Source organism: Branchiostoma lanceolatum, chromosome 14 (assembly GCF_035083965.1).
Source record: "Branchiostoma lanceolatum isolate klBraLanc5 chromosome 14, klBraLanc5.hap2, whole genome shotgun sequence".
Lineage (NCBI taxonomy): Eukaryota > Metazoa > Chordata > Leptocardii > Amphioxiformes > Branchiostomatidae > Branchiostoma > Branchiostoma lanceolatum.
Genome location: NC_089735.1, coordinates 15,735,306 through 15,757,945, shown reverse-complemented (window position 1 = coordinate 15,757,945; position 22,640 = coordinate 15,735,306). Strand labels below are relative to the sequence as shown.

Here is a 22,640-nt window from a genome sequence, read left to right as displayed (position 1 = left end):
TTTCTCGGTCCCGAAAGTTTTTCCCATAGGCACAAGCATTAAGCTGCCTGCCCAAGGCGACCACCCGTCCAACGCGACCGCGACCGCCACGAATTGGGACCGCACAGAGCACAATCCCTGCCCATGGCGGCCGCCTAATTTTCAAGCGTGTGGTGACATCGGATCATTTTGCTGTCGGATTTCACGGAAATGTTGTCAAGACTTTAAAGGACAAAATAAGGACAAAAATATATGGAATAGCAATGTTATAGCATCGATTCCTCCATGAAGTGTTTTAATAAAACGTTCCCCCTATAAACATTGTAAAGAGAAATGTTTGTGATGTTGTTGTGCCTATCGTAATCTTATAGTAATACCGCAAACTCAGTTCGGTTAAACTCAATTTTCAAAACGAATACGTAGTGCATGGCGTCAAAAAGTCAGATTTCACAGAAATTACTATCTATTTCTTGTATTTTCAATAAAAATGTGTCTGTGTCTTACTAAAATCCGCCCAAAAATGACTTCGCGGCGGGCAAACTGACATCGGGCGAGAAATGTTGTCCTTGGTCCCGACGCCATCTTGGATTTGGGCATTTTGGCGCGGCCCGGATTTGGCGTACCGCTGACCTTTCTAAAACACGATGCTTTTGTGTATGAACATTTACAAATACTCTAGTCATTGATGAAAATGAATATTCTTATTTTCTTTTTATTTCCATGAATCTCACAAACCTTTATTGGACGTTGTGCGTTCTGCTGCACTGACTCATACCTTTCGATGCGGTCGCATAGAGCTTGGCGGTGTGGCGCGGCACGACGAAATCACACCGTTCCGTTTTTTAGTTGTCAGATCGAAAACTTTTTGACCATTTTATCCAGCATATTCAAATTAGAATGGCAAATTTTCATAATAGAAAGTCTTCATGATATATCAATAACATAATATGTCGTCCCCGTGCAAAGTATTGCAACTTGCGACTAACCCTTTGATTTAAAAAAAAACCTGATTTTGCGCTTTTTGTGTGAGATTTATCGTATTGAACCTATACAACATGTCAGTGTGGTGGCAAAGCATTCTCAAAGGTAAGGTCAATGTGAAAAACATACACGCACCATATTGATATATGTTACAGAAGATAATCGTTCCTCAAAATCCAAGGTGTAAGTTACAATATCAATAAAACAAAAGCCAGACACTACATTTGCTACCAACTTGACTGTTTTATTGTGCCGTATGATTTGAAGTGCTACAAAGGGACCTGCCCCAAAATTCGTCAACGTCACAGAATGACATTTTAATTTGATTTTTCAAGATGTCTAGTCTATCTTTTGCATTGCATCTGCTACCCAAGAGCGAGTATTAAAATCAACACTTGGTGGGGTGCATAAAAGAGTAGAGATGATATGTAATGGTCTCTAGATGCTATAAACAGAACGAATTCAGGAGCATGGATTTCACGAAGAACTTTATTAGGTGTTCAAATATGGTGGTGTACTTGTGCGGCTGCTTTTTGAGAGCTGCTCTAGTTTGCAGCCATCTTCTGGAGAACCCAGTCCAACATGGAGGTGACACGGGCGTACACGCCGGGGTAGTTAGGCTGAGCACATCCGTAACCCCAGCTCACCACGCCGTTCAGGTACCACTTGCCCTGGCGGGGACAGACCAGTGGACCGCCGGAGTCACCCTGGAACAGAAGGCCATAGATGTGTGAATAACAGTGGTCTAGGAAGGCCCGATCCACACACAAAAATGAGTGTGCGCATAAAAACAAGACCGCAACAACATCAAAATGGCGCTTCCCACCATGCACCACTCCCTTAGCATGATGGGAATTAATATGGCGTTTCGTATGGTCGGGATCTAAGCCAATACAGGTTATCGTAAACCTGTAAACCATTCAATGATTTGAAAATGTATCACCAAGTCGACATTTTAGTTCAAAAGGTGATATTTACGTCTCTGACATGCTACGTAACAACGGATGCCTATACCTGGCAAGCATCATGACCTCCCTCCTGGAAGCCAGCGCACATCATGTACTGTGAGATCTCTCCGTCGTAGGACCCGGCGCGGTTACATTCTTCGTTGCTGACCAGAGGAACACGGGCCTGCTTCAACTGGTGATCGTCGCCCGTTCCTGGGCAGAGAAAAGAAAACACGTGTCTTCAGAATAAGGTAAATGGGTGAACAATACTGGATCTTGTCTTATCTCCTCCATAGGATGCTCTATCATCTTCTAACGTTCGTTTCGCAATGTTAGGAAATCTTATTTGTTGAGTAATGAAAATTGCTTAGCAATACTGATATAGCGAGATGAAAAACCTCGACTAATTTTGAAAATAAATAGAAAATGTAATTCCCCCTCGAGATGGTCAACATGACGAGAATGTAACAAAATCGTGTGGTAGCCTTGATTGTACTTGTAGAGGTGACAGGGGCCATGACTCTATAGTTCGATAGTTGTAAAAATACAAGGTAGTGGCACCAATGGGGTAGCCATGAGTATAGTTGCCAACTTGGTTAGTGATACCAGTCTACCACACTAGTGCCACCTTGTGCACTTCTTGAATACAGGAATTTTAGAGTTGTTGGCTGTCATACCGTGTTTTGTCACTTCAAACCTTGTTACAACGTCCATGGTGTCTATTTTATCGAGAGGTTGAAAATTGAGCCATCTTGTTTCCTTTTACGCATGTTGCTGTTTTCAGCCCTCTCGCATTAAATTTGCGGTCTGCAGAGGATGTCATCCATGAAATTTACTTTTTGTGGCCTAACCGATAAACGAACAATTTTAACAATCTACTAACATAATTCCGCCAGAGTACATAATTCCGCGACCCTGATAAAAAAGACGTCAACACACAACAGTCTCCAACCCAACGTCCCCCAGTATATCTTAACACTCCTGTATATCTAAACCTTGCATACCTGGGGGGTTATTGCACTAGAGATCTCTCAAACCCATTGCTTTTCAAATCGGCGGATTTATGTAACCCGGCAGATTAATGTTAATGGTGGTTAAGTCTTACCCTGGGTGTCTCCCCATCCAGTGGTGACACAAGTGGTACCGGCTGGGGGATCGTCAGCGGCGTGCTCGGGAAGACAGGCGATATGGATGTACTGGCCCAGGGTAGCGGGGCGGGACAGCTTCAGCAGGGTCAGGTCCTTGTTGATAGCGTTATCGTCGTATTCTTCGTGCACGATGACCTTTAAAGAGTGTAAAATTCACCATCTGTCATGAAGGCTGCTGCATGTGTAACTTAAGCCCCCCACTCACTGTACCCGCGGCACGCTGGCGGCGTCGCTGCGTCCTAAACTGGATTTGTTTTACCCTTGACTTTATAATGGGAATATCTTTCAGAACATACAGGTATGACCAAAAGACAAAAAAAGCGCACAAAGCTTAAAAAGATTCGTTTTTTGTCCATGAAATTCGTTGACTGCTTTGTCAATTCGATTGGCCGCAGCGCTAGTGACGACGCCAGCGTGCCGCGGGTCCAGTGAGAGGGAGGCTTTAACAACAGATGTGCATATGCAGATTCATAATCATGACGTGATTTGTCGTCCGACATGTGGATTGGGGAAAGACAGAGACCATTTGTTGTTGTTTTTATTTGCAAAAAACAATTGACGAAAAACATTTTTCTAAACAGGTTGGTGTTTTCTCACTACAAGAACATAACGGCAACTACGATTACAGGTACGCTATAAGAGGCAACGACAGAAGACAGGTAAATTTTGTACCACCCATTCACTACTGTTCCTAGAATATTCTCCCGCTCACTGTCGCAAACCGGTCGTTTGATGTTTGCGAAAGTGTGTTTGATGTTTGCGAAAGTGGCCCAAACTTACCCTGGACAGACTGAAGGTTTCCTGTGATTCCTCACTTCCGTCACTGAGATGCTTGCCGAGAACGACTGTGTATCTGCTTGGATTCGGGCTGTCAAAAGATAACAGTCTTCAGAAAAGATCCTTCCAGAAATTTTTTCGCTCAAACCATTCATCCGTTGTTTATTTCCTTCTTCTAACCCTCATATGTCGTATCCTGGTGCTCTACCTCTGCAATATGTTGTAGTTATTTCAACACTGATTTGCTCTCTCCACACTTTTAAGATTTCAGAACAAAATAATTTTGATCTTAGTTTTTATGATCTTCCTATCAGATGTTGGGTTTCAAAGGAATTCCATTCACAAAATAGAGACTGTGTGGCATTAGAAGGAAATCTATGTTTTCACAAAACATAAAGTGATTACAAAAACTTACTCGTCAGCGAAGCAGTGAGCGGCCGTCAGGATCCATTCGGGGTGGATGAGAGACCCGCCACAGAAGTGGTAGGAGGTCATGAGAGACGCCTGCCAGGGCCAGGCGCCCTTCAGGGATCCCTCACCTCCCACGACACGGCCACTCGGGAAGACGGGCTGGATCGCACCGTTGCCGCAAGATGAGTCGGAGCCGGCTACACACATTGACGTACAGAAAGGTGGGGAGGGGAGTGAGGGGAGAGATTGAAAGAGATTGAAACCAGACCACAACAACACGCTCATAACAATCCACATCAAAATCAAGACATCAATACAGATTTTGCTGTCGCAAACCTGTAAAACCACTCGCTTTGCATGGTGGGATACAAAATGGATACGCCCGAATGCGCCAGCTGAACCAATACAGGTGTTGCCATTGCAAATCTGTAATGAGCGTGTGGTTAAAGAGGCAATGCATTTTCATGAAACAGCAGTCAGTGAAAAACTCACGGCAATTAAACTCGTCACTGGCGTCTCCGCAGTCGTCCTTTCCGTCACACGTGAAGGTAGCACCGATACAGGTGCCGCTCCAGCAAGTGAATTGATCAGGTGCACAGGTGGCTGGGGAAAGTTAAAGAAGTTCGAGTGCAACTCTAAACAAAATGCAAGTCATTCCGTTGTCGCTTATGTATTTGGGCTTGTCCCTATAACTGTTGACTTTTGAAAATCGGCCACGCTGCCCTAGAGATAGTGTAACATTAAAGTGAATGAAATGCAAGTCGGTTTATATGATGGTATTTATGACATGGAACGCTAAGAACGTGATAACGTCATCTTTCTCATAGCTTTGTAAATTTGTGTTTGCAGTTTTGAGACCCAACGTGACAATTACTACACTACGTGTACTGTAGCGCTAAGATAAAGTAATGGTCTGGAGCCTTATGTCACATTCCTTTTTAAACCATCACTGCTGGTTAAATCTAAAGCATTTTCATTTGCATAACGTCATAATCACGTGACTGAAACTTCCAGAGTTAACCATCCAACATGGCGGCGAATACAGTACATCATATTCATATTCATATTGTCTTAAAACACCCTATCATATGGAACTAAGGTAATTGTTGTGTTAAGTGTTAACCCCCCCGACACAATATTTGTTGAAACCAGGACCTAGGGGGGAAGGAGCCCCTGGGCTGGTGTCACTTACGACAGAGATAGGCCGAAGGAGGGTGGCTGTACGAGTTGAATAAATGTAGGGTGCAGAGATCTTTGCGTGTTTGCCTGATGCTTTAAAGAAACTTTACGTATAACAATGGCGTTGTCGGCTTGCCATCAGCAACACCAGGAAGTTTTCGATCGCGGAAACGTGTTCAACCAGGAAGACTAGAGAGACCTTGTGATTTAAACCTTGTGTTCTTTTCGCAAAGAATGATGCTTACGTGGTGGGTCCTCGGCTGTGTAGGTACCGCTGAAACCTGCTTCCGTGACGGAGCTGTCTGTCTTGAATACCAGGAAAGCTTCGTTTCCGGTGGTGGAGACTTCCCGTCCGTACGTTCCGCAGAGTGTTGCCGCCCTCGGGGCAGAGCTATCGGGGCCGTCGTGGATGGTCAGAGAATCGTAGTCGCAGGGACTCTCCACGTCAAAGACATCAAAGCTGGAGAAGAAAACTCTTATATTGAATAAATCTTTGGGAAACAGGATGACCTTTTCCATAAAAGGTGCCAGACGGTTTGACTAACTTTGACTTCAATGTAACGTTACACGACGTTGAATGCCAATTCGGGGAGCATAGTTGGGACTTAGAATAGATGTAGAGTCAACAACAAAATCATTCTTACCCTAATAACTTCACACTGGTTTTTATTTTTTTTAATAGCTTCCCTCTTTCTTAAGCTACAGTTGCAAGTTTAAAACGTCGATAGACACGATTACACAGCAACGTATGTTTTAGATGTACCTTAGTTATGCTTGAAAAAATGATGCCATGTTCGGAATCATCTATAATATTTTATTTGTTATATACCCTTTCTTGTTCAAGTTAACAGTTATAGCTTTGTACATTTGTTCTTGATTTAACAACTGAATTAATTTTTGATAACGATACGCATTACACTGCACTACATACTGAATTCTCCCACTGCAAAACTGAACTGTGACATCTGCCCTTCTAGCCCTTACCGGATGACAATGATCTTTCCTGGGGTGACCGTGATCTTCCAGGAGCAGTCCGCGTTGTTGCCGTACTGTCCAGGGTACCCTGGTGACGTGAAAGTGCCGGAGTCTCCGGGAAGGATCTCGGGGTTTGAGCACTGCGGACCCAGACCTCCCGTACCCGGGGTTGTTGCTTGTGTTGTTGTTGTCAGGTCTGGGGGAAGAGTGGCTGTGGAAAGAGCGACTGTCAGTACAGATAGACTTGGGCATTGGATGTTGCAGAATTTTAAAAGTCTAAATTGTTTCGCTCGCAAAAGGTCGTCGTCATATCATATTCGAGCGTTGCATACTTTGGGGGGGGGGGGGCAAGATGCAAAAACGTATATAAGACAGCATCCCAATAGCAAATGTAAGACAGTATCATGATAAATAGTAAAAATTATCGAAAAAAGAAAGTTTGCCACCTTGGGTTCGAACCCGAGTCAAAAAACTCTTAACCCGTGATCAACTACGCCACGAAACAGCACGGTATGATCAGAGTGTTTTAAGACAACTTAAGTGATGAAGCGTGCTAGTACATTAAAAAATGCCGCGACCGTTTCAAAAGGCGACGACCGTTTCAAAAGGTGACGACCGTTTCAAAAGATTACGAGCGTTTCAAAAGATGACGACCGTTTCAAAAGGCTACGATCGTTTCAAAGAGTGACGAACGTTTCCAAAGGCGACGACCGTTTACAAGAATAAGATTATAGTTGCGCCAATGGGAAGTGGTCCAACCTACCACCAGGCTGGACTTCTTGATATGAGGCCTCAAAGCCGGATGCTGTGACGGAAGAGTCGGTGGTGAAGAGGACAGTGATGTGGTTGCTGTTGGAGATGACGTTAGGGCCGACGGACCCACAGCTGGAAGCTGAAATTAAGATAGTTCATTTATTGCAACTTCTTGCCCGAATTCGAAGGCTCAAATCGCAAATAACAATATGAATACACATCAAGACACTTTGGTTAGATCTATGCTCTTCACTAAACAGTTGAACAAAATGTGATATCAGTTAAAGTAATTATTTCTTGAAACGCATATAGTGCAGTATATAAAACGCCCCTTCTTTTGTCACTCACTTTCCACTACACGCCAAATGTGTGGGTCCCGTAGATTCTAGTGCACTTGCAAAGCAAGTCCATTTGTGCAAGGTAAGGTCTGGGACCGTGTACGCTGAGCCCGGAAAGTTATGGACGAGGCCAGCACACAACATCACGCTTGTTAGGGCCTTGAAACTTCAGGAAATGTGTGTGTGTGTGTGTGTGTGTGTGTGTGTGTGTGTATTTTTTCGTGCAGTGACGTACGTACCAAGGACGTTCCCTTGCTCTGAGATCTGCAGTATGTCGAAGTCGCAAGTAGGCAAATCGTCCTCGAGGTCGAAAGCCTCGAAGGTGAGCTGGATGGCCATGCCTGGGGAGACCTCGATGTCCCAGATGCAGCGGGCGTTGTTGGTGTATGCGGACGGGTAGTTCATGGAGGAAAACGTGCCAGATGGGCCCTTCAGCTCCCCTGGGCCTCCACAACCAGAATCTGCAAAGGTAGGCAAGAGACGAACCAATCGTTATGTTCATATAACAAGATCTCGCAGTATCATGTAGAGAGATCTCGCGAGGCTAAATCTTGCGCAGGCGCGCACATAGAAACGCAATTCGCGCCCCATAAACGTGCATCCCGCTGACATTAAGAGGTCACGGAAATTACACCTAAATTCTAACCAAAATCTGAAAACATGGGCAAGAGACTAACCAATCATTATCTTCATATAACAAGATCTCGCAGTACCACGTAGGGAGATCTCGCGAGACTAATCTTGCGCAGGCGCGCACTTAGAAACGCGATTCGCGCCCATAAAGCAGGCGTGCATCCCGCTGACATTAAGAGGTCACGGAAATTACACCTAAATTCAAGACGTGTAGCAGTAATGCAATTAGTATACTAAATATCAAAAGAAAAATGCCCAGACTATGCATGATGTACAAATGACTAAAACTAGTTGACGTAAAAGCTACTAAGTATCTAATACCAGCTCAGAAAAGAACTAAAAGTAGTCATGCCTTCAAGTACCAAGCTAGAGTTGAGGTTTTCTAGATAGAACTTTAGAATGAAACTCTTTGCCACCAAGCACCACTAAGAACATCCTCATAACATAGCTTTAAACCACGCTTACAGTTAGTTAGATGTGCAAAAGTTAGGTGTGACAGGTCATTCAGTTTGATATCACCATCTGCTGCCGCGCTGCGTTCCTGCGAAGATGGTGGTTATATGGGGTTTATAGATACGTAAAAACGATGATCAAGAGGCAAAGGTATATGTACAAGCACTTACTCTGAGCGGGTCTTTCGTCCACGGCAGAGTAGGTGGCGGAGAAGCCGGTCTCAGTAACCGAGGAGTCAGAGATAAAGCGGACGGTCATGGTGTTAGCAGAAGCGGTAATGGCGCCAGGGATGCTCGCACCGCAGCCCACAAACAGTTGCGTACCAGTAACATCTGGGCCGTCGTAGATCACCACGTAATCGTAACTGTTTGTAGGATTGAAAGTTGGTTAGTCCGGTGAAGACTTGCCGAGTGGTTGCCGAGTTATGCTGCGGTCACCATTGGAAAAAGGAGCACGACTTTCGAGCATGACCCCTACGTGGCCCGAGAAATGAGACAGCTGTTTTCTGATGAGATAGCAATCTATGAACTAGGGGTTCCAAACCGACATAAACGCCTTCTTATCGGAGCTAAAAATACAAAAAAAACACACGCAAGTCTCGTTGCAGTACCAGGGTTGGCCGCCAGGAGGCCCAAAATTGACCTTGATTTTAGATTTGAAACAGAGGTAATAAGAACTCACTCGCAGCTGCTGTCTTCTTCGATGTCGAACTGGGTGAACTCCAGATGGACGAACTTGCCCTCAGTAACGGTGATGGTCCACCTGCAGTCCTGGTTGTTGCCGTAGTTCAGCAGCTCGATCACGCCGGAGTCCTGGGTGTATGCCCCGCCGCAGTCCGTCAGAGTGCCGGCGCCTGAAGAACACACAACACAGTCGCCCCTTAGCTCTTAAAATCTTGGATGTGAGACCCACAGAGCAAGACGATAAAGCTTTGGTCGAGAAAGCCACTTGCCCGGTGGCAAAGTTTGCAACCTCTCCACAATATCTATGTTTCTCCAAGTGTAACTTGAGGGGGGGGGGGGGGGGGTGATAATTGGAAACTCCAATTCAAATCCTAGGACAGGCTAACATTAGGGTTAACATCTTGCCTTTCGGACGTACAATGTAAAACGGAAGTCTCGTGTTCGAGGAGGTGCATCGAGCACGTTGAATGTCTAGTTTCCTCCTTTTCATATTGTCAAGAACCCACACAAAGAAATAGAGAATTAAAGGATATAAAAAGGCTAGCAACCCTTCCCTACAAAAACTTAACCTGCTAAATAGGCAGCCAAAAAAATTACTGACCACGAGCCACTGTAAGTTAAACAACAACAACAGGAGTATTCATTTTGTAGTATTTTGCTAAACTTTCTTTTCCAACACTAAGGTATAGACGGATCAACTTTTCAATGACCACTGTCGCCTACTTCAGGATCAATAAAAGAGGCTCTATACATCAGGGCAATCCAGCCATCATTAAACAGAGACTGTGGGATTAATAAACTTCCTTGCACATTTGACTAATTTCTGACGTCACGTATCCGTAAAGGCATGTTTCAATAAGGTCACGTGTCTGTAACTCTCGTGAATTTACGTTCGGAAGTGATTGGTCCTAATAGATCCTGGGGAAGGCGACAGTGGTCGTCAAAAATTTGATCCGTGTAACGTTAGTGTTTGTAGAAAGTTTAGCATTGTACTATGATTACTACCAACACAGATGAGCTTCCATTATACTATGTATTGTGTTTGTAGATGGTGACTTACCGTTGCAGTCCTGTTCGTCGCTCATGTCCCCGCAGTCGTTGTCGCCGTCACAGATCCATTCGTTGGGGACGCACGTGTTGCCGTGACCGCAGGTGAACTCATTTGCACCGCAGGAGGCGCCTGCAGAATATAGATAGCCGGTAACGTTAAGCGGGTATCTCATTAGTGGTCGCGCTTGTTGGCGACAAATTATTGCGGCGACTTTGCGACTTTTTCGCCAATTTTTCATTGCAGTCACACTGACGTGCGAGGCACGGGTGAAATAGGTGACCTCTACGAACAAAATGGCCGCGCCGGAAAAAAATTATTTTGCGGTGTAGTTTCGCGTCTGTTGGTGACTAGTTCACGCCCATTTCCAAAATTTGCAAATTTTGCGTTTTTCTTTTTATCATTTTTTAAAATATTTGCCACTGTGTGCGACCTATTGGTGAATGTCATTCCCCAAGAGGTCTTAGTCTAGTGAGATATTCGCTTACCCCGAGACGAACAATGGTCTGAAAACCTTACTATATATCTGCGTAGTAAAGAAATGAGCAAATAAAAAAAGTTGCATAACCATGGACATAACGGTAATTTTCTTACAGCGGTCTGGGTTTAGACATTTTAATGCCCGAAAAATGCCTGTGGCAGCACAAATAGACGATAAATACTATTATGCCACAGGTAGAGCATTCACTGGCGTATCTTCCTTTTCGCCTAACTAAGGCCATGTTAATTCGATTATATGGATGCCATCCGCGCGCGCATCAATTTTCGGCCGTTTAAAAAAAGTTTCCAACCATACTGTACATCGTACAAAGAAGCTGTAAAAAAAAGCACAAGCATGTCGTAAGAAAAATCGGCAAACTGATACTAATGCCTAATAATGCCAAAGTCAATTCAAACGTCAAACAAGAAGATGTGAAAGAACAAAATGAACAAGTTGGTTCATCCTTCAACTTTTATTTTTCGCACGGTCGAATCAGGGGTCCCCAGAAAATGTCATCCATATAATAGAGTCAGTGTGGCATACTAGTAATCTATAGAGATAGCGCACTTACTGTCGGGGCAGTTGGCGGTCGCCTCGTCCTCTCCTTGTGAACAGTCTCCCCAGTCGTCACATTCCCAGCTAGCGGGGATGCACTGGCCATCGTTACACTGGAATTCTCCAGTCGAACATTGCGCTGTAGTGTGGAAAAATCACATTTAATAATGTTATGATGTTATGAATGATCAATTATTAATGGTAATTGATACAGCGTTGTGCAGATGTTGGCACACCAATTTTTTTTTTTTCACACTGTTTTACGTGTTATTGATTGGACGTCACTCAAGCTTGGGGTAAGGTCGTGTTAAGTGCCTTTCCCAAGGGGACAGCGGCTGGTCATTGTGAGTATCGAACCTGGGACCTGTTGGTTAAACGCTCTAACACTGCACCACACAGACGCCACGAAAAAATCAAGATATACACCAAACATAGAGCACCATTTGCATATTCCTGATATTAATTGAGATCTAAGCATACCTTAAACGCTCGTTCTCATTTAAATGTACACATTTTGTAACTTCCGTTACCGTTTGAAGTAAGACATGAAGATACGCCACATATTAAGTGCCAAACTGTCGTTTTTAAAAGACAGAAAAGTCTGAAGTCGTCATAAAAACGACAGTTTGCCACCTTAAATGTGGCAAATCTTAATGTCAGGAACGTCTTACTTCAAACGGTAACGGAAGTTAGAAAATGTGTACATTTAAATGAGAACGAGCGTAAAGCATGCGAAAAGATTGCGATTTTCATCCTTCTCATCTTCAGTGAAAAAAACGCAATCTTTACGCATGCTTTAAGGTGATATTCATAGAATGAAGAACAATTCATAGACGTTTTTACAAACGTAGCTGTAGCAAACGTTGGCCGCAAGTAGCGAAGATCAATGATAGTTTAAAAGAATTTTAAAAAGTGACTTACCACTCGCGCCAGCTACAAAGAAGAGAAGCAGCCACAACATGATGAACTCTTAATCTACTAAAGAAAAGGTGAAAGACTGGTGGTGGCACACTGCGTTTTATAGGTTAAAATTGTAGTGGGAGGAGCCTTTCATGTGCGTCAGTACGGAACCTTGTGATGTTTGATCAAATGCTATAAACGTAACGAACATCAAAAGATATTTGTTTTAAAAATGGGACATCCTCCGGCGATGATAACTATGGCCATGGACGCACCTGCTAGTGCTACAGCGGGCACACATGGGGGTTCTCAGGTTCACGCCTGCGTTTTCGTACCTACATGGAGGTCGACTCTACCACATAGTATCCTACATCCGTCCCATACCACCTTCCTTTTAGACATATATTTATCTTTTTCTTTTAGATCTTCAGGTAAAATTTTCGGTCAAATTCTTAAGAATATGAAGTCAATTTGATTATTTCTAACAAGGTCAATGGAAGTTCACGGTGACCTGAAAACTCTTATGTGGCCTTCATAAAGTACCACGAGACAATGACTGATACCATGTCATAACTCTGTAGATTTTAGATATATCAATAAATTCATTGACGTCAGAAGTCAATCGGAGGTCAAAAACTCTTGAAGGTGGTCAAAAACAGGTTCATGTTATTAAAGTCTAATTTTGTACCCTTTCAAACATTTTCTACGTGATTTCCGGATTCAAAAGTATATTAAGTAATAATGATAATGATAATATTTTTTTTGTATATGCATGCCCAGAGAGCTAAATGCTCATATGACCACACATGGTCTAAAGGATGTAAAATACGAAGCATAAAGATATTAAACACTACAATGTATTAAAACACTATATACTTTTATAATTGTTATTTCAGTAAAATGTGTATTTTTAAAACAGAATTCGTCACGTTGGCTGTTGTACGTCGTGTTTTATTTGATTTTATGCTTTTTATCATTGATTTCTGCAGTTTTAACTCACGCCAATCCATGTGATAATATAGTCTAATCGCTAATCATATTCTAATTACGTCTATAGCTTAAACATTGATGACGTGTTTCAGGGAACAATTGACGCATTTCAAGTCTCTGCCTAAGCAAATATTTGATCAATTCAGACAATTGTCGTCACTAGTATCACATGCTTTTACAGAGTTCACGAATATTAATATACGAAGAGTTCAGTACGTTGACATCAAGAACGTTATTACCTTCGCCGAGAAGGTTATGCAGAGGGTAGCGTTTGCTTGTCTGTTTGTAGCGGCACAGGATAACTCGAGAATGCCTTGATGGATTGTCTAGGTATTTGGTATGTTGGTCGGTTTTGATGAGACCTAAAAGCGATTAGATTTTGGGCCCCCTAGCGGCTTCTTACGGTACTGCGGAACCTCCTGTTTTGATATCTCGTGTTCCGGACATGCTATGGAACTGATTTTTGAGTGGTAGATAGATCTTTGGACAGAGAGTAAGTGGTGTGGGTTTGGGTCCCATAGCGGCTTTTTCGGAAGTGCAGGAGCAGCTTTTGCGTCTGACTTTTGGTAGGTAGATAGCTTGAATGATGATGTCCATGATTAGACACTTCTTATGCAAATCTTATTTGCATAATTAATGAGGAAAGTTTATACATCCGCCAAATTCCATGATAGGAGTCTGAAACATGTGACATATGTAACTGAGGAAGAGAGAAATATTAATTGATATGAACTACGCAAATGAAGACCTCATTTGCATAATTAATGAGAAAATATAATAACAAGATGGCCTTGATGGATGGTCATCATTTTTGGTATGTGGATAGCTTGTGTGATGCTTAGTATGAGTCAACTTAAAAAATCCGCTTTGTTCCATGATATGACTATTCAAATTGTAACTGAGGAAGAGAGGACTGTTAATTGATAGAAAATATGCAAATGTGGTCCTGATTTGCATACTTAATGAGTAACTTGTATTATATCACACTGGCAAATGACGGCAATTTCATACATTTAATACTTTTTTGTGGCATCGGGAAGTTATGTGAATGTGAACATCGTTGAATCAAATGATGTTAATAAGGGCCTCTTATGCATAATTGATGATAAATATTTGCATAACCTTCTTTGTTAAGCTCATAATTTGTTAAGCTGATACTTTGGACATGTTATATTTTAAGACAACCAACTGGTATGATTTATTATTGATGAGAAACACTCCTAATACGTCAGTCATAAAGGTTAAAATCATTTTGCGAAGGTATGAGGTCGTGGGACTCTAGTGTTTTAGATGGCGTTTGTGTGTACTTAAGAGCGTATCTTAATTAACTATGATAGAAATAGATTTTTGTTCCTGGTTTATTGTTAGGTTCTAGTCAATGAAATGTGAATTTTTTATCAAAAATACAGAACAGGATTGAAACGATCCAGTAATTTGTTGTCAAAGTTTTACATTGGAGGAATAAAATTTACTTTTTACTACTGGATTTAATACATTTGTATACTCAGACGTTTCAAGCGCCCGTCCGGCAGCTTTTTGTCAATGAGTATAAAAATGAATTGATATACATTAAGTGGTAAATATTCAATTGTATTCCTCTTTTCCTGACCTGGATGTCTAATATTCACAAACGTAAGTCTTGTGTTGGTAAAATGTGTAGCTTCTTGCATCTGTAACTAAAAAAAGGGACCATCATTTCTTAAGACTTCTAGCTCGTCTTTGGACAATATTCATTAAAAGTGTACAATATGACAGTAATCGGATTGTTAATATCTCTGGATCTTAAAGTTATTCTTAACTCAACGATCTCATTGTGCTGTTACATCTTCTTCCAATCAAAAGTATTGAGTACATAATAGGGTTGCGTAGCACGTCTATACAAGGTCACTCGTCCTAAAAATATACCGTGTTTCTAAAAGTCCAACTCTGCCTATATAATCTTTTTTTGTTTACACACGCGCTGATGTCTATTTGATTTAGCAAAATAGAATTCTTAACATAGAACATGGTTTCTGTCATTGTGAACAGAAGGACCCGATTCTGACTCGCGAGGCTTTAAATTGTAACATATGGACGTTTACACGAGCCGTATATCATTGTGAATTTCGTATAATTGTTAATCAGGGGGACATGCAGATGCATATTTTTGTGACAACACAGTTCAAAAGAGACCCGTGTGATGCTTAGGTCCCAATTAGAATAAGTGTGACAATTAAGAATTATTGCCATAGCGCATGTGTCTAGGTTGATTTTCCTTCATTGTAAGGAAAGTACCTACATTGTACATAGCACTCTATGTTCTGATAATATTTGTTCAAAATGCACTTAGAAATCAGAAATGCGTCTGCAAAGCAGATATAGAGACTTAGGCACCATAACTTGATGAGTTCCAAGCAGATATAGAATAACCAGAGCACACTCTCGGTGTAGTGTCTTTTTCTGCCATTTTTGAATAGGTGGAGTGAGAATCTAGGCCAGAAGTTAAGAAATTCTGGGCTCCTATGATCGTTTTAGTTGTTATTCTACCTCTGTTGGTTATGTTTTCCAGGAGCTACAGTTGTTTTTCCAACACCACACCCCTCCACGTAAAGTGTTCAGTGTAGACTGCCCAAGCCGTAACCAAGTTCTTTATCGTTCTGTTAAAAAACTTTGCCTTTCCTATATATGCCTGAATCTCCTCAAGTTTTGGTGTCCACTGAGGTTTTTTTGGTGGAAGGCATGATGTTCGGCACGTTTTTGTGATAATAGATCAACTGTGGTTGGTTAAAAACCTTTTCAAAGCTAGAATACTGACACACTCCCACCAGTACGAAATCGGACACCACGTAATTGATTAGGTCATCTGTCATCGACCTGCGTGCCGGGATGCTAGATCTACTAACAAGGTAAAGAGTGACAGGCGAGTGTCCCCAGGGTTTGTGCGGACGGTGGATTGTAGAAATTCCTGTGGAATTCTGTGAATTCTTGCAAACTATACTATTAACCCTCATACAGCCGAGTGGGGTTATTTTTTACCCCAAGCGTGGATTTTGACGTACTATTTGAACAGGTTTGATCTGGAATAAATTCCTTATGTGACTTTGTCAGTAGACATCTCTTCTAACCTCTCATAATTTTCTAGGGTGATGGGCACAATACTGTTGATGTTGTATAGGAAAGTCTGTATTGAGTCCGCTGGGGTCATATTTGACCCCAGCAAAAATAATGTGCTGTTTTTGAGACCTGCCCTCTGCAACTCCTGAATTACTTATTGTATGACCACCAAATTTTCAGAGGATGATACACATGTGAATTAGTATTACCATAACAAATTTCATGTCATAATGACGTAATATGACTTCATTATAACGCAATTTTATGGTATTCTAACCGCCATCTTGGATTTTGACGGATGACGTAATCAAATCAGCAATTAAATATCAATATTGAAACATCAAAGGTAAAATTGGATTACAAAGGATGATAACAATGTAAGAAAATACCTTTGGCGTACAAACAAAGCCTCGAAATGTCATTGTTTTAACTGAAATTATGATATTTTGTAAGATATTCCTGTCAAAAAACCGTTGCCATGGCAACACAAAAAACGATGAACTGAATACTTTAACAATTCAATATTTTTGTTAAGGACATTTTATGAAAAGCCACCAAGTTTGGTGGCTCTCGCGTAAGCAGTCCATTAGTTATGCAACATAGAATTTGGCGTGGGCCTCAAAAATCCCCTCCCGGTCGAAACAGGAATAGTTCAAGACCTGGTCCTTCTGAACTTTTTGCATAAATTATGATAATGGTGGGAATTATTTATTTCTAAAGATGCCAAAACATTCCTCTTACATTGTTGAAGCAATGTATGCATAACAATCAGCGAAAAAAGTGAAAAAAGAGATTTTACTGAACAAAACATTTTAAGGTTATTTTTAACCCTGTTCATTTTAGTCGCAAAAATAGGATCGGGTGTATGAGGGTTGAGCTCGCTAAAAAGATTCGTTAGAAAGGAACTACGTCGGGGAGTTGACGGGTATTTTTTGCACTTTCGAGCCCTGCGGCTGCCAGCTATCTTTGGGCCCCTAATCATTTTAGCCCGGACTTAAAATTAACTAGGGAGCCGGTACCAAATAGACACCATGAGCTAATCGTGCGAACCCCGGAAGGTACCCCCCGGTACCCGGCAGTCCACCGGGACAAATTGTGACTTCGGGGTCCGGACGGAACTACACCCCCTACGGGCACCGGTGCAATTGGGACCGAAGCAGAACTTAGCTTCAGGTTTTGTTATGCATGATGTATAGTGCTAGCTTGTCTAGAATGTCATAATTCGCGATTACTAAAGGTAGATAAGACAGTAATGCCCCGTGGATCTTAAGTTTACATTAATTTGAGGCTTTATCTCACAACCAGGGATTGCGACTCATTTTTTGTCCAACCTCAAGTCTTTTTTATACGTAGTTTATAAAAGTTGTAGTGTTTCGAGAGATGGGAAAGAAAACATGTTGATATTTTCTTATTTTATCGTAACAACACACACACACAAAGCAGTTTAAGACCACATACAACAAGGTGAAATTTGCACGATCATGTATGCTGCCATATAGGATTACGATGCTTCACAAAATTTGTTAATCAAGGCACACAAATACACATGGGAAGCGAGATGGGTATGCATAAAATGAGAGAAGTCGTTTGTTGCATACTTGATACAGAGATTAATAGCATCCGTACTACTTTCCCATCACCAGAGAAATTACGTCTAGATTGTCAATACGCATGAGACTACATGAAGAAAGAGAAATTCTTGGTTATTACCTTCGCCGAGAAGGCTGTGCTTCGCACAGCGTTCACGACCGAGTGTTTGTGTCAACACGACAACTCGAGAATTCCTAAATGGATTGTCTTCATATTTGGTAGGTGGGTAGGTCTTGCTATGGTTCTGCAGCGGAACTTCCGGTTTTATATCTCGTGTTCTGAACATGGTATGGTCATGTTTTTGAGTGGTAGACAGCTCTTGGGAGGGAGAAAAAGTCATGTAGGTTTGGACCTCCTAGCGGCTTTTTTTGGAACCGCAGGAGCCGATTTTGTTTCAAACTTTGAAAGAGAGTAACTCAAGAAGGGGTTGCGTTGACGGATCGTCATGGCATTTGGTATGTAGATAGCTTAGGTGGTCATATGCTAATTAGGCAAATCAGGAACGTATTTGCATGATTATTGAGGAATTATCATAACTCCGCTGCATCCATTATAGGAAAATCAAACACGTCACATATGGAACTGAGAAAGAGAGAAAATATCGATAGATTTATGAGGAAATGCTACAATAGCATTCTTATGTAAGATATGACTTTCATAATTTGAACATCTTATCTTTTTAGGTAGAGAAGATGATCAACTGAAATATTTCACACAGATGAGGTCCTTATCTGTAAAATAAATGGGAAACATTTATGATATGCCACTCAAAAATGCTAACATCGGTCGGCGAAGGTATGAGGTCTTGGAACTCTAGTTCACCATAGGTTTGTTTACAATTATCTTATCTTGCCCTAACACACATAAAGAAACCCCAGCTCTTATTTCATCTTCACCGGTAACTTGTAAAACAGAAAATCTCCATACAGGCCTCAGTGTGGGGTTTTTTCACTCTACGTTATGTTTAACATATTATGTTAGATTAAACACGCCAACTTTAAACCTAAACTCTTATTATGGATACTTGATTAGTTAGTTAGTGTTATCCCAAAAATGTTTATCCCTCATATCACAACATAGAAAATATGGTCATTATGATATCTTATCTAGTATATCATGAGACGTCACGATTACTATAAACTTATAGTGTATGCACGTAATATCACAGCCGCCAGGTTGGTTGGTTGAATCCGGAAGAGTCAGACCTACAAATGGGAACATTCAATTTTACCTAGCAACTTCCTGGTTTAACCATCAAACATGGTGGACTACACATGGGGGTGAAAGGGGCAAAGGTCACTAATACAGGCATGCGCCCAGGATCCACCTTGAGTCCAGTTTTCTAGCTTATATAAGACTTCACTGTGAAAATGCACTAGATAAAATATTATGTTGATGAGACAGTTCAGGATGAAGACTTTCAGATTTGGTAAAAAAACACATTTGGGCACATTTATTCTGCCAGTGAGCACCCCTGCTTTGAAATGGTCCGTCCCTAGCCTGACTTAAGAGATTGAAAAGGCAGTATCATATTGACACTTCGGTCTGCGCCGAGATATAGAAATGGCTTAAATTTGACTTTTTTTACCCTTTGCACATCAGGCTACTGTGTGGGTGAGTCGCTATGACCTGGAATGTTAACGTATGAAATTATGACACCCTGAACTTGCTTATATATCTACACTATTGCTTATTCGGATACAGATTTCAATTCCTGTCCTGTGGCCTAAAGATGACATATATCTTAGAAATTGGTCACATATAAGGGGAATACTTTGCCAGCGAAACCAGCAAGTCAGATGAGGTCTAGTTGGCCTCTACGAAAAGACCAGGAGTGGATCAAGTACTATTGATCTTCTCTTCGATCCAGTCTAGGAGCGAGCTAACGCGTGTGTACACCCCGGGGTACCCTTCCACGGCACAGCCCTCTCCCCAACTTGTGACGCCGTCCAGTACCCATGATCCTCTGCGGGTACACACCAACGGTCCACCGGAGTCACCCTGCAACGACATAGACGCATTAGCATGAAAGCTCATCTGAGTTTGTAAAGTACATAATGAGAAATATACATAGCATAGAAGTTCATCTGTGTTGGTAGAATTCATTAATTTCTCTTACAGTGTTGGACGAAAAGTTTAGTCTTGCAAGTTGAGTTTGAGAACAGTTTATTTCGCATCAACATAGAAGCATGATAATGATAACGATAACGATAACAATAATAATGATGCTAATAATGTTTTTTTAATACTCAAAGCTTTACAGATTAGCAGGTTTCCCTTCATTGGGCCCTGAATTACTCTGTTATTCACATAAGTGTGATTGAGACATTTTTTAAACAATTTGATTGAAAGATTCTAAAATCTTCATTATGCCATTTCTACTTATAATAACCTTAGAAAAAACACCTCAAAGTCAAGCATCTAAGCAGGATTGCTCTATCGTTATCTTACACTGGCGTAGCACGCCATGAATACTACTTCACTCATTTTCAAGGTCAAGGTGGAATCTAAAGTATGTCATGCAACATTTATTTCTGCTATCAACCTCTGTGGATCTGTGTTCCATTATGATGACCTTCACCCCACGTTGCCCCGGATGTAAAAGGAAAATCCGTACCTGACAAGTGTCATGACCTCCTTCTGGGTAGCCTGCACACATCATGAAGTTTGTGATTGGACGGCCTCCACCGTTACCGTAGGCAGCTCTACAGTTCGCATTGCTGACCAACGGCACGCGAGCTTGCTTCAGAACGTCGTCATCTCCAGTACCTGCAAGACAGTGGTTAAAACCTTTATCTCACAGTTACGACAAAGCACATGAATCCTTAGTTAATTTGAAATCAAAACCACCTTTGTTCTGCCAAGTCCTTTCTGCGTCCAAACGTGTGTATCAGGTAACAAATTAAAGATCTGCCTGATGTGTGTGTCGAGGGAGATCGCGGCATCACCGTAAACATTTAGAAAAAACTAACATCCTTTCGCTATAAAAAAAATGAAATCCGGCATTTCGCCACCCTGTATGCCCGCCATATTGGGAATTTAAAATCTGAAAAACCACAGGCGCTGATTGGCTCGTGCCATATAAGGTAAGCTCAATACTATACTTAAGACGCCCCAATTGTGTAAAACCCTGCCTGAAAAAGCAAAGGTGGATCCAGTGAAGTTTATGACGCGGGATCAATTCAATGAAAGCTATTAGCCAGATAAAAAAATAAATTGCCTTACCCTGGGTTTCTCCCCACCCTGTTATGACACATGTTGTTCCCTCTGGAGGGTTGTCGTCTGAGCCGTCCGGCAGACATGCTGTCCCTACGAACTGGTTCAAGGTGGCTGGTTGGGCGAGCTTCAGCAGGGCGATATCCCTGTTGGGAACTGGGCTGGAGACGTAGTTCTCGTGCATTATCAGCTGAGGTGAGGCAGAATAATGGTTTATTGGTCTAATGATCAGAAATTATCCGTGCAATGGCAGCCAGTGCCGAATTACTGCAGGTTTTACAATCACATAATACACAATCAGATACATATTTTCTCCACACTTGTATTTTGTAGAACTGTCGCAAGGGTCTAGGCAGCTGCCATTCGGCGCCAGCAGGTGACCTCAATAAGACCTTCCCCAACCGAAGCCAGGTACCCATTAACACCTGGGTGGAGTAAGGAAAGTCTTGTAAAGTGCCTTTCCCAAGGGCACAACATCGGGGCATATCAGGGTTTCGAACCCGGGACCTCTCGATTCTGGGCGAAACACCCTACCGATTGCGCCACACGATGCCACAATGTTTCTGTCTCGAAAATAATGCCGGGGCAACAAGGTGTCACTTAGACGTTCACAGAATAACGTACCGTCCAAAGTTGGTCATTTAGCAGTATGCAATAATAGTAATTTTCTCATTAATTATGCAAATCAGATATACATTTGCATATTATATATTTAGAAATATTCTTCTCTTCCTCATTTACAAATGTGACATAATTGAATAGTCCCATCATGGATTGCAGCAGGGAGTTTCGCTGCAATACCATTACAAGCCGCAAGCTGGCCCAAAATGTAATTGTTTCCAGGACTCATCAAGAATTACCCACATACCATACAACGTTTATGTTCTCTATTTTGAAAAAAAAAATCTTTTATCACCCATCTTTTTATTTCCTCTCGCATTAGATTTTGAGTCTGCAGTGGATGTCATTCATAAAATTGACTTGCTGTACATGTGGCCTAATGTAATTAGTGATAGTTGTAAGACGCGTTACCTGTGAGAGGCTGAAACGTTGCTCAGTAACATCGCTGCTGTAGGTGTGGTGCTTGCCCAGGACGATAGTATAGCGATTTGCGCTAGGACTGCAAGATAAAAAGGAGATAACAGTGTTATATGTTCATGTTACACAATCATTAGGCAGAAGGATTTCAGCTAGAGACCTTTGTCACCATTACTTCCGGACTACTTTAGACTAACCGCCACTAGGTTAGAAAATATCACTCCGCCTAGCATGCCTTCTAGGATACAAAAATAAGATATGGAGTCTCAGAATAGCCGTACTTGAATCAGGGACCCGCAGACATCAGAGCACAACAAACAGATCATTGCACCATCGACAATGAGCTGCCTCAATTAGGCCATGTTAATTTGATCATATTGATGGCATCCTCAAGAGGCCCAACAACTGATGCGAATAAAAAATGTTTGGCAAAAGAAAGTGCCGTCATTATGAAATCTACGTGGTCAGGAAT

At 41.8% G+C, this 22,640-nt stretch overlaps 2 protein-coding genes across 2 annotated transcripts in view; both read right to left on the bottom strand.

The window, feature by feature from the left end:
• Window positions 1-1,431: 1,431 nt before the first annotated feature.
• LOC136448821 (enteropeptidase-like) lies at window positions 1,432-12,391 on the bottom strand. The gene is made up of 15 exons (XM_066448471.1): window positions 12,263-12,391; window positions 11,358-11,480; window positions 10,318-10,437; window positions 9,256-9,427; window positions 8,745-8,938; window positions 7,728-7,949; window positions 7,161-7,289; window positions 6,407-6,608; window positions 5,668-5,882; window positions 4,736-4,846; window positions 4,248-4,440; window positions 3,836-3,923; window positions 3,013-3,190; window positions 1,975-2,120; window positions 1,432-1,667 (listed from the first exon to the last, which is right to left on the bottom strand). Exons 1-15 carry the CDS (start codon window positions 12,300-12,302, stop codon window positions 1,506-1,508), a joined length of 2,295 nt encoding a protein of 764 aa, XP_066304568.1. The 5' UTR covers window positions 12,303-12,391; the 3' UTR covers window positions 1,432-1,505.
• Window positions 12,392-17,721: 5,330 nt separating this feature from the next.
• LOC136448820 (uncharacterized) overlaps window positions 17,722-22,640 on the bottom strand; it is a 40,053-nt gene continuing 35,134 nt past the window's right edge. The window contains exons 16-19 of the mRNA XM_066448470.1: window positions 22,163-22,250; window positions 21,140-21,320; window positions 20,532-20,683; window positions 17,722-19,915 (exon numbers count right to left, since the gene is read on the bottom strand). Coding sequence (XP_066304567.1) covers window positions 19,754-19,915; window positions 20,532-20,683; window positions 21,140-21,320; window positions 22,163-22,250 — 583 coding nt within the window. The 3' untranslated portion in view covers window positions 17,722-19,753. The remainder of the gene's footprint in view (window positions 19,916-20,531; window positions 20,684-21,139; window positions 21,321-22,162; window positions 22,251-22,640) is intronic.

What these genes read in the sequence shown, in the direction of transcription:
- LOC136448821 (XM_066448471.1), bottom strand. Translation starts at nt 12,302, where the DNA reads ATGTTGTGGCTGCTTCTCTTCTTTGTAGCTGGCGCGAGTG. An exon ending in GAAGAAGACAGCAGCTGCGA is followed by an intron (nt 8,939 to 9,255) that starts GTGAGTTCTTAT and finishes TCCTACAAACAG; the next exon opens with TTACGATTACGTGGTGATCT. An exon ending in GGACGAAAGACCCGCTCAGA is followed by an intron (nt 7,950 to 8,744) that starts GTAAGTGCTTGT and finishes CTACCTTTGCAG; the next exon opens with ATTCTGGTTGTGGAGGCCCA.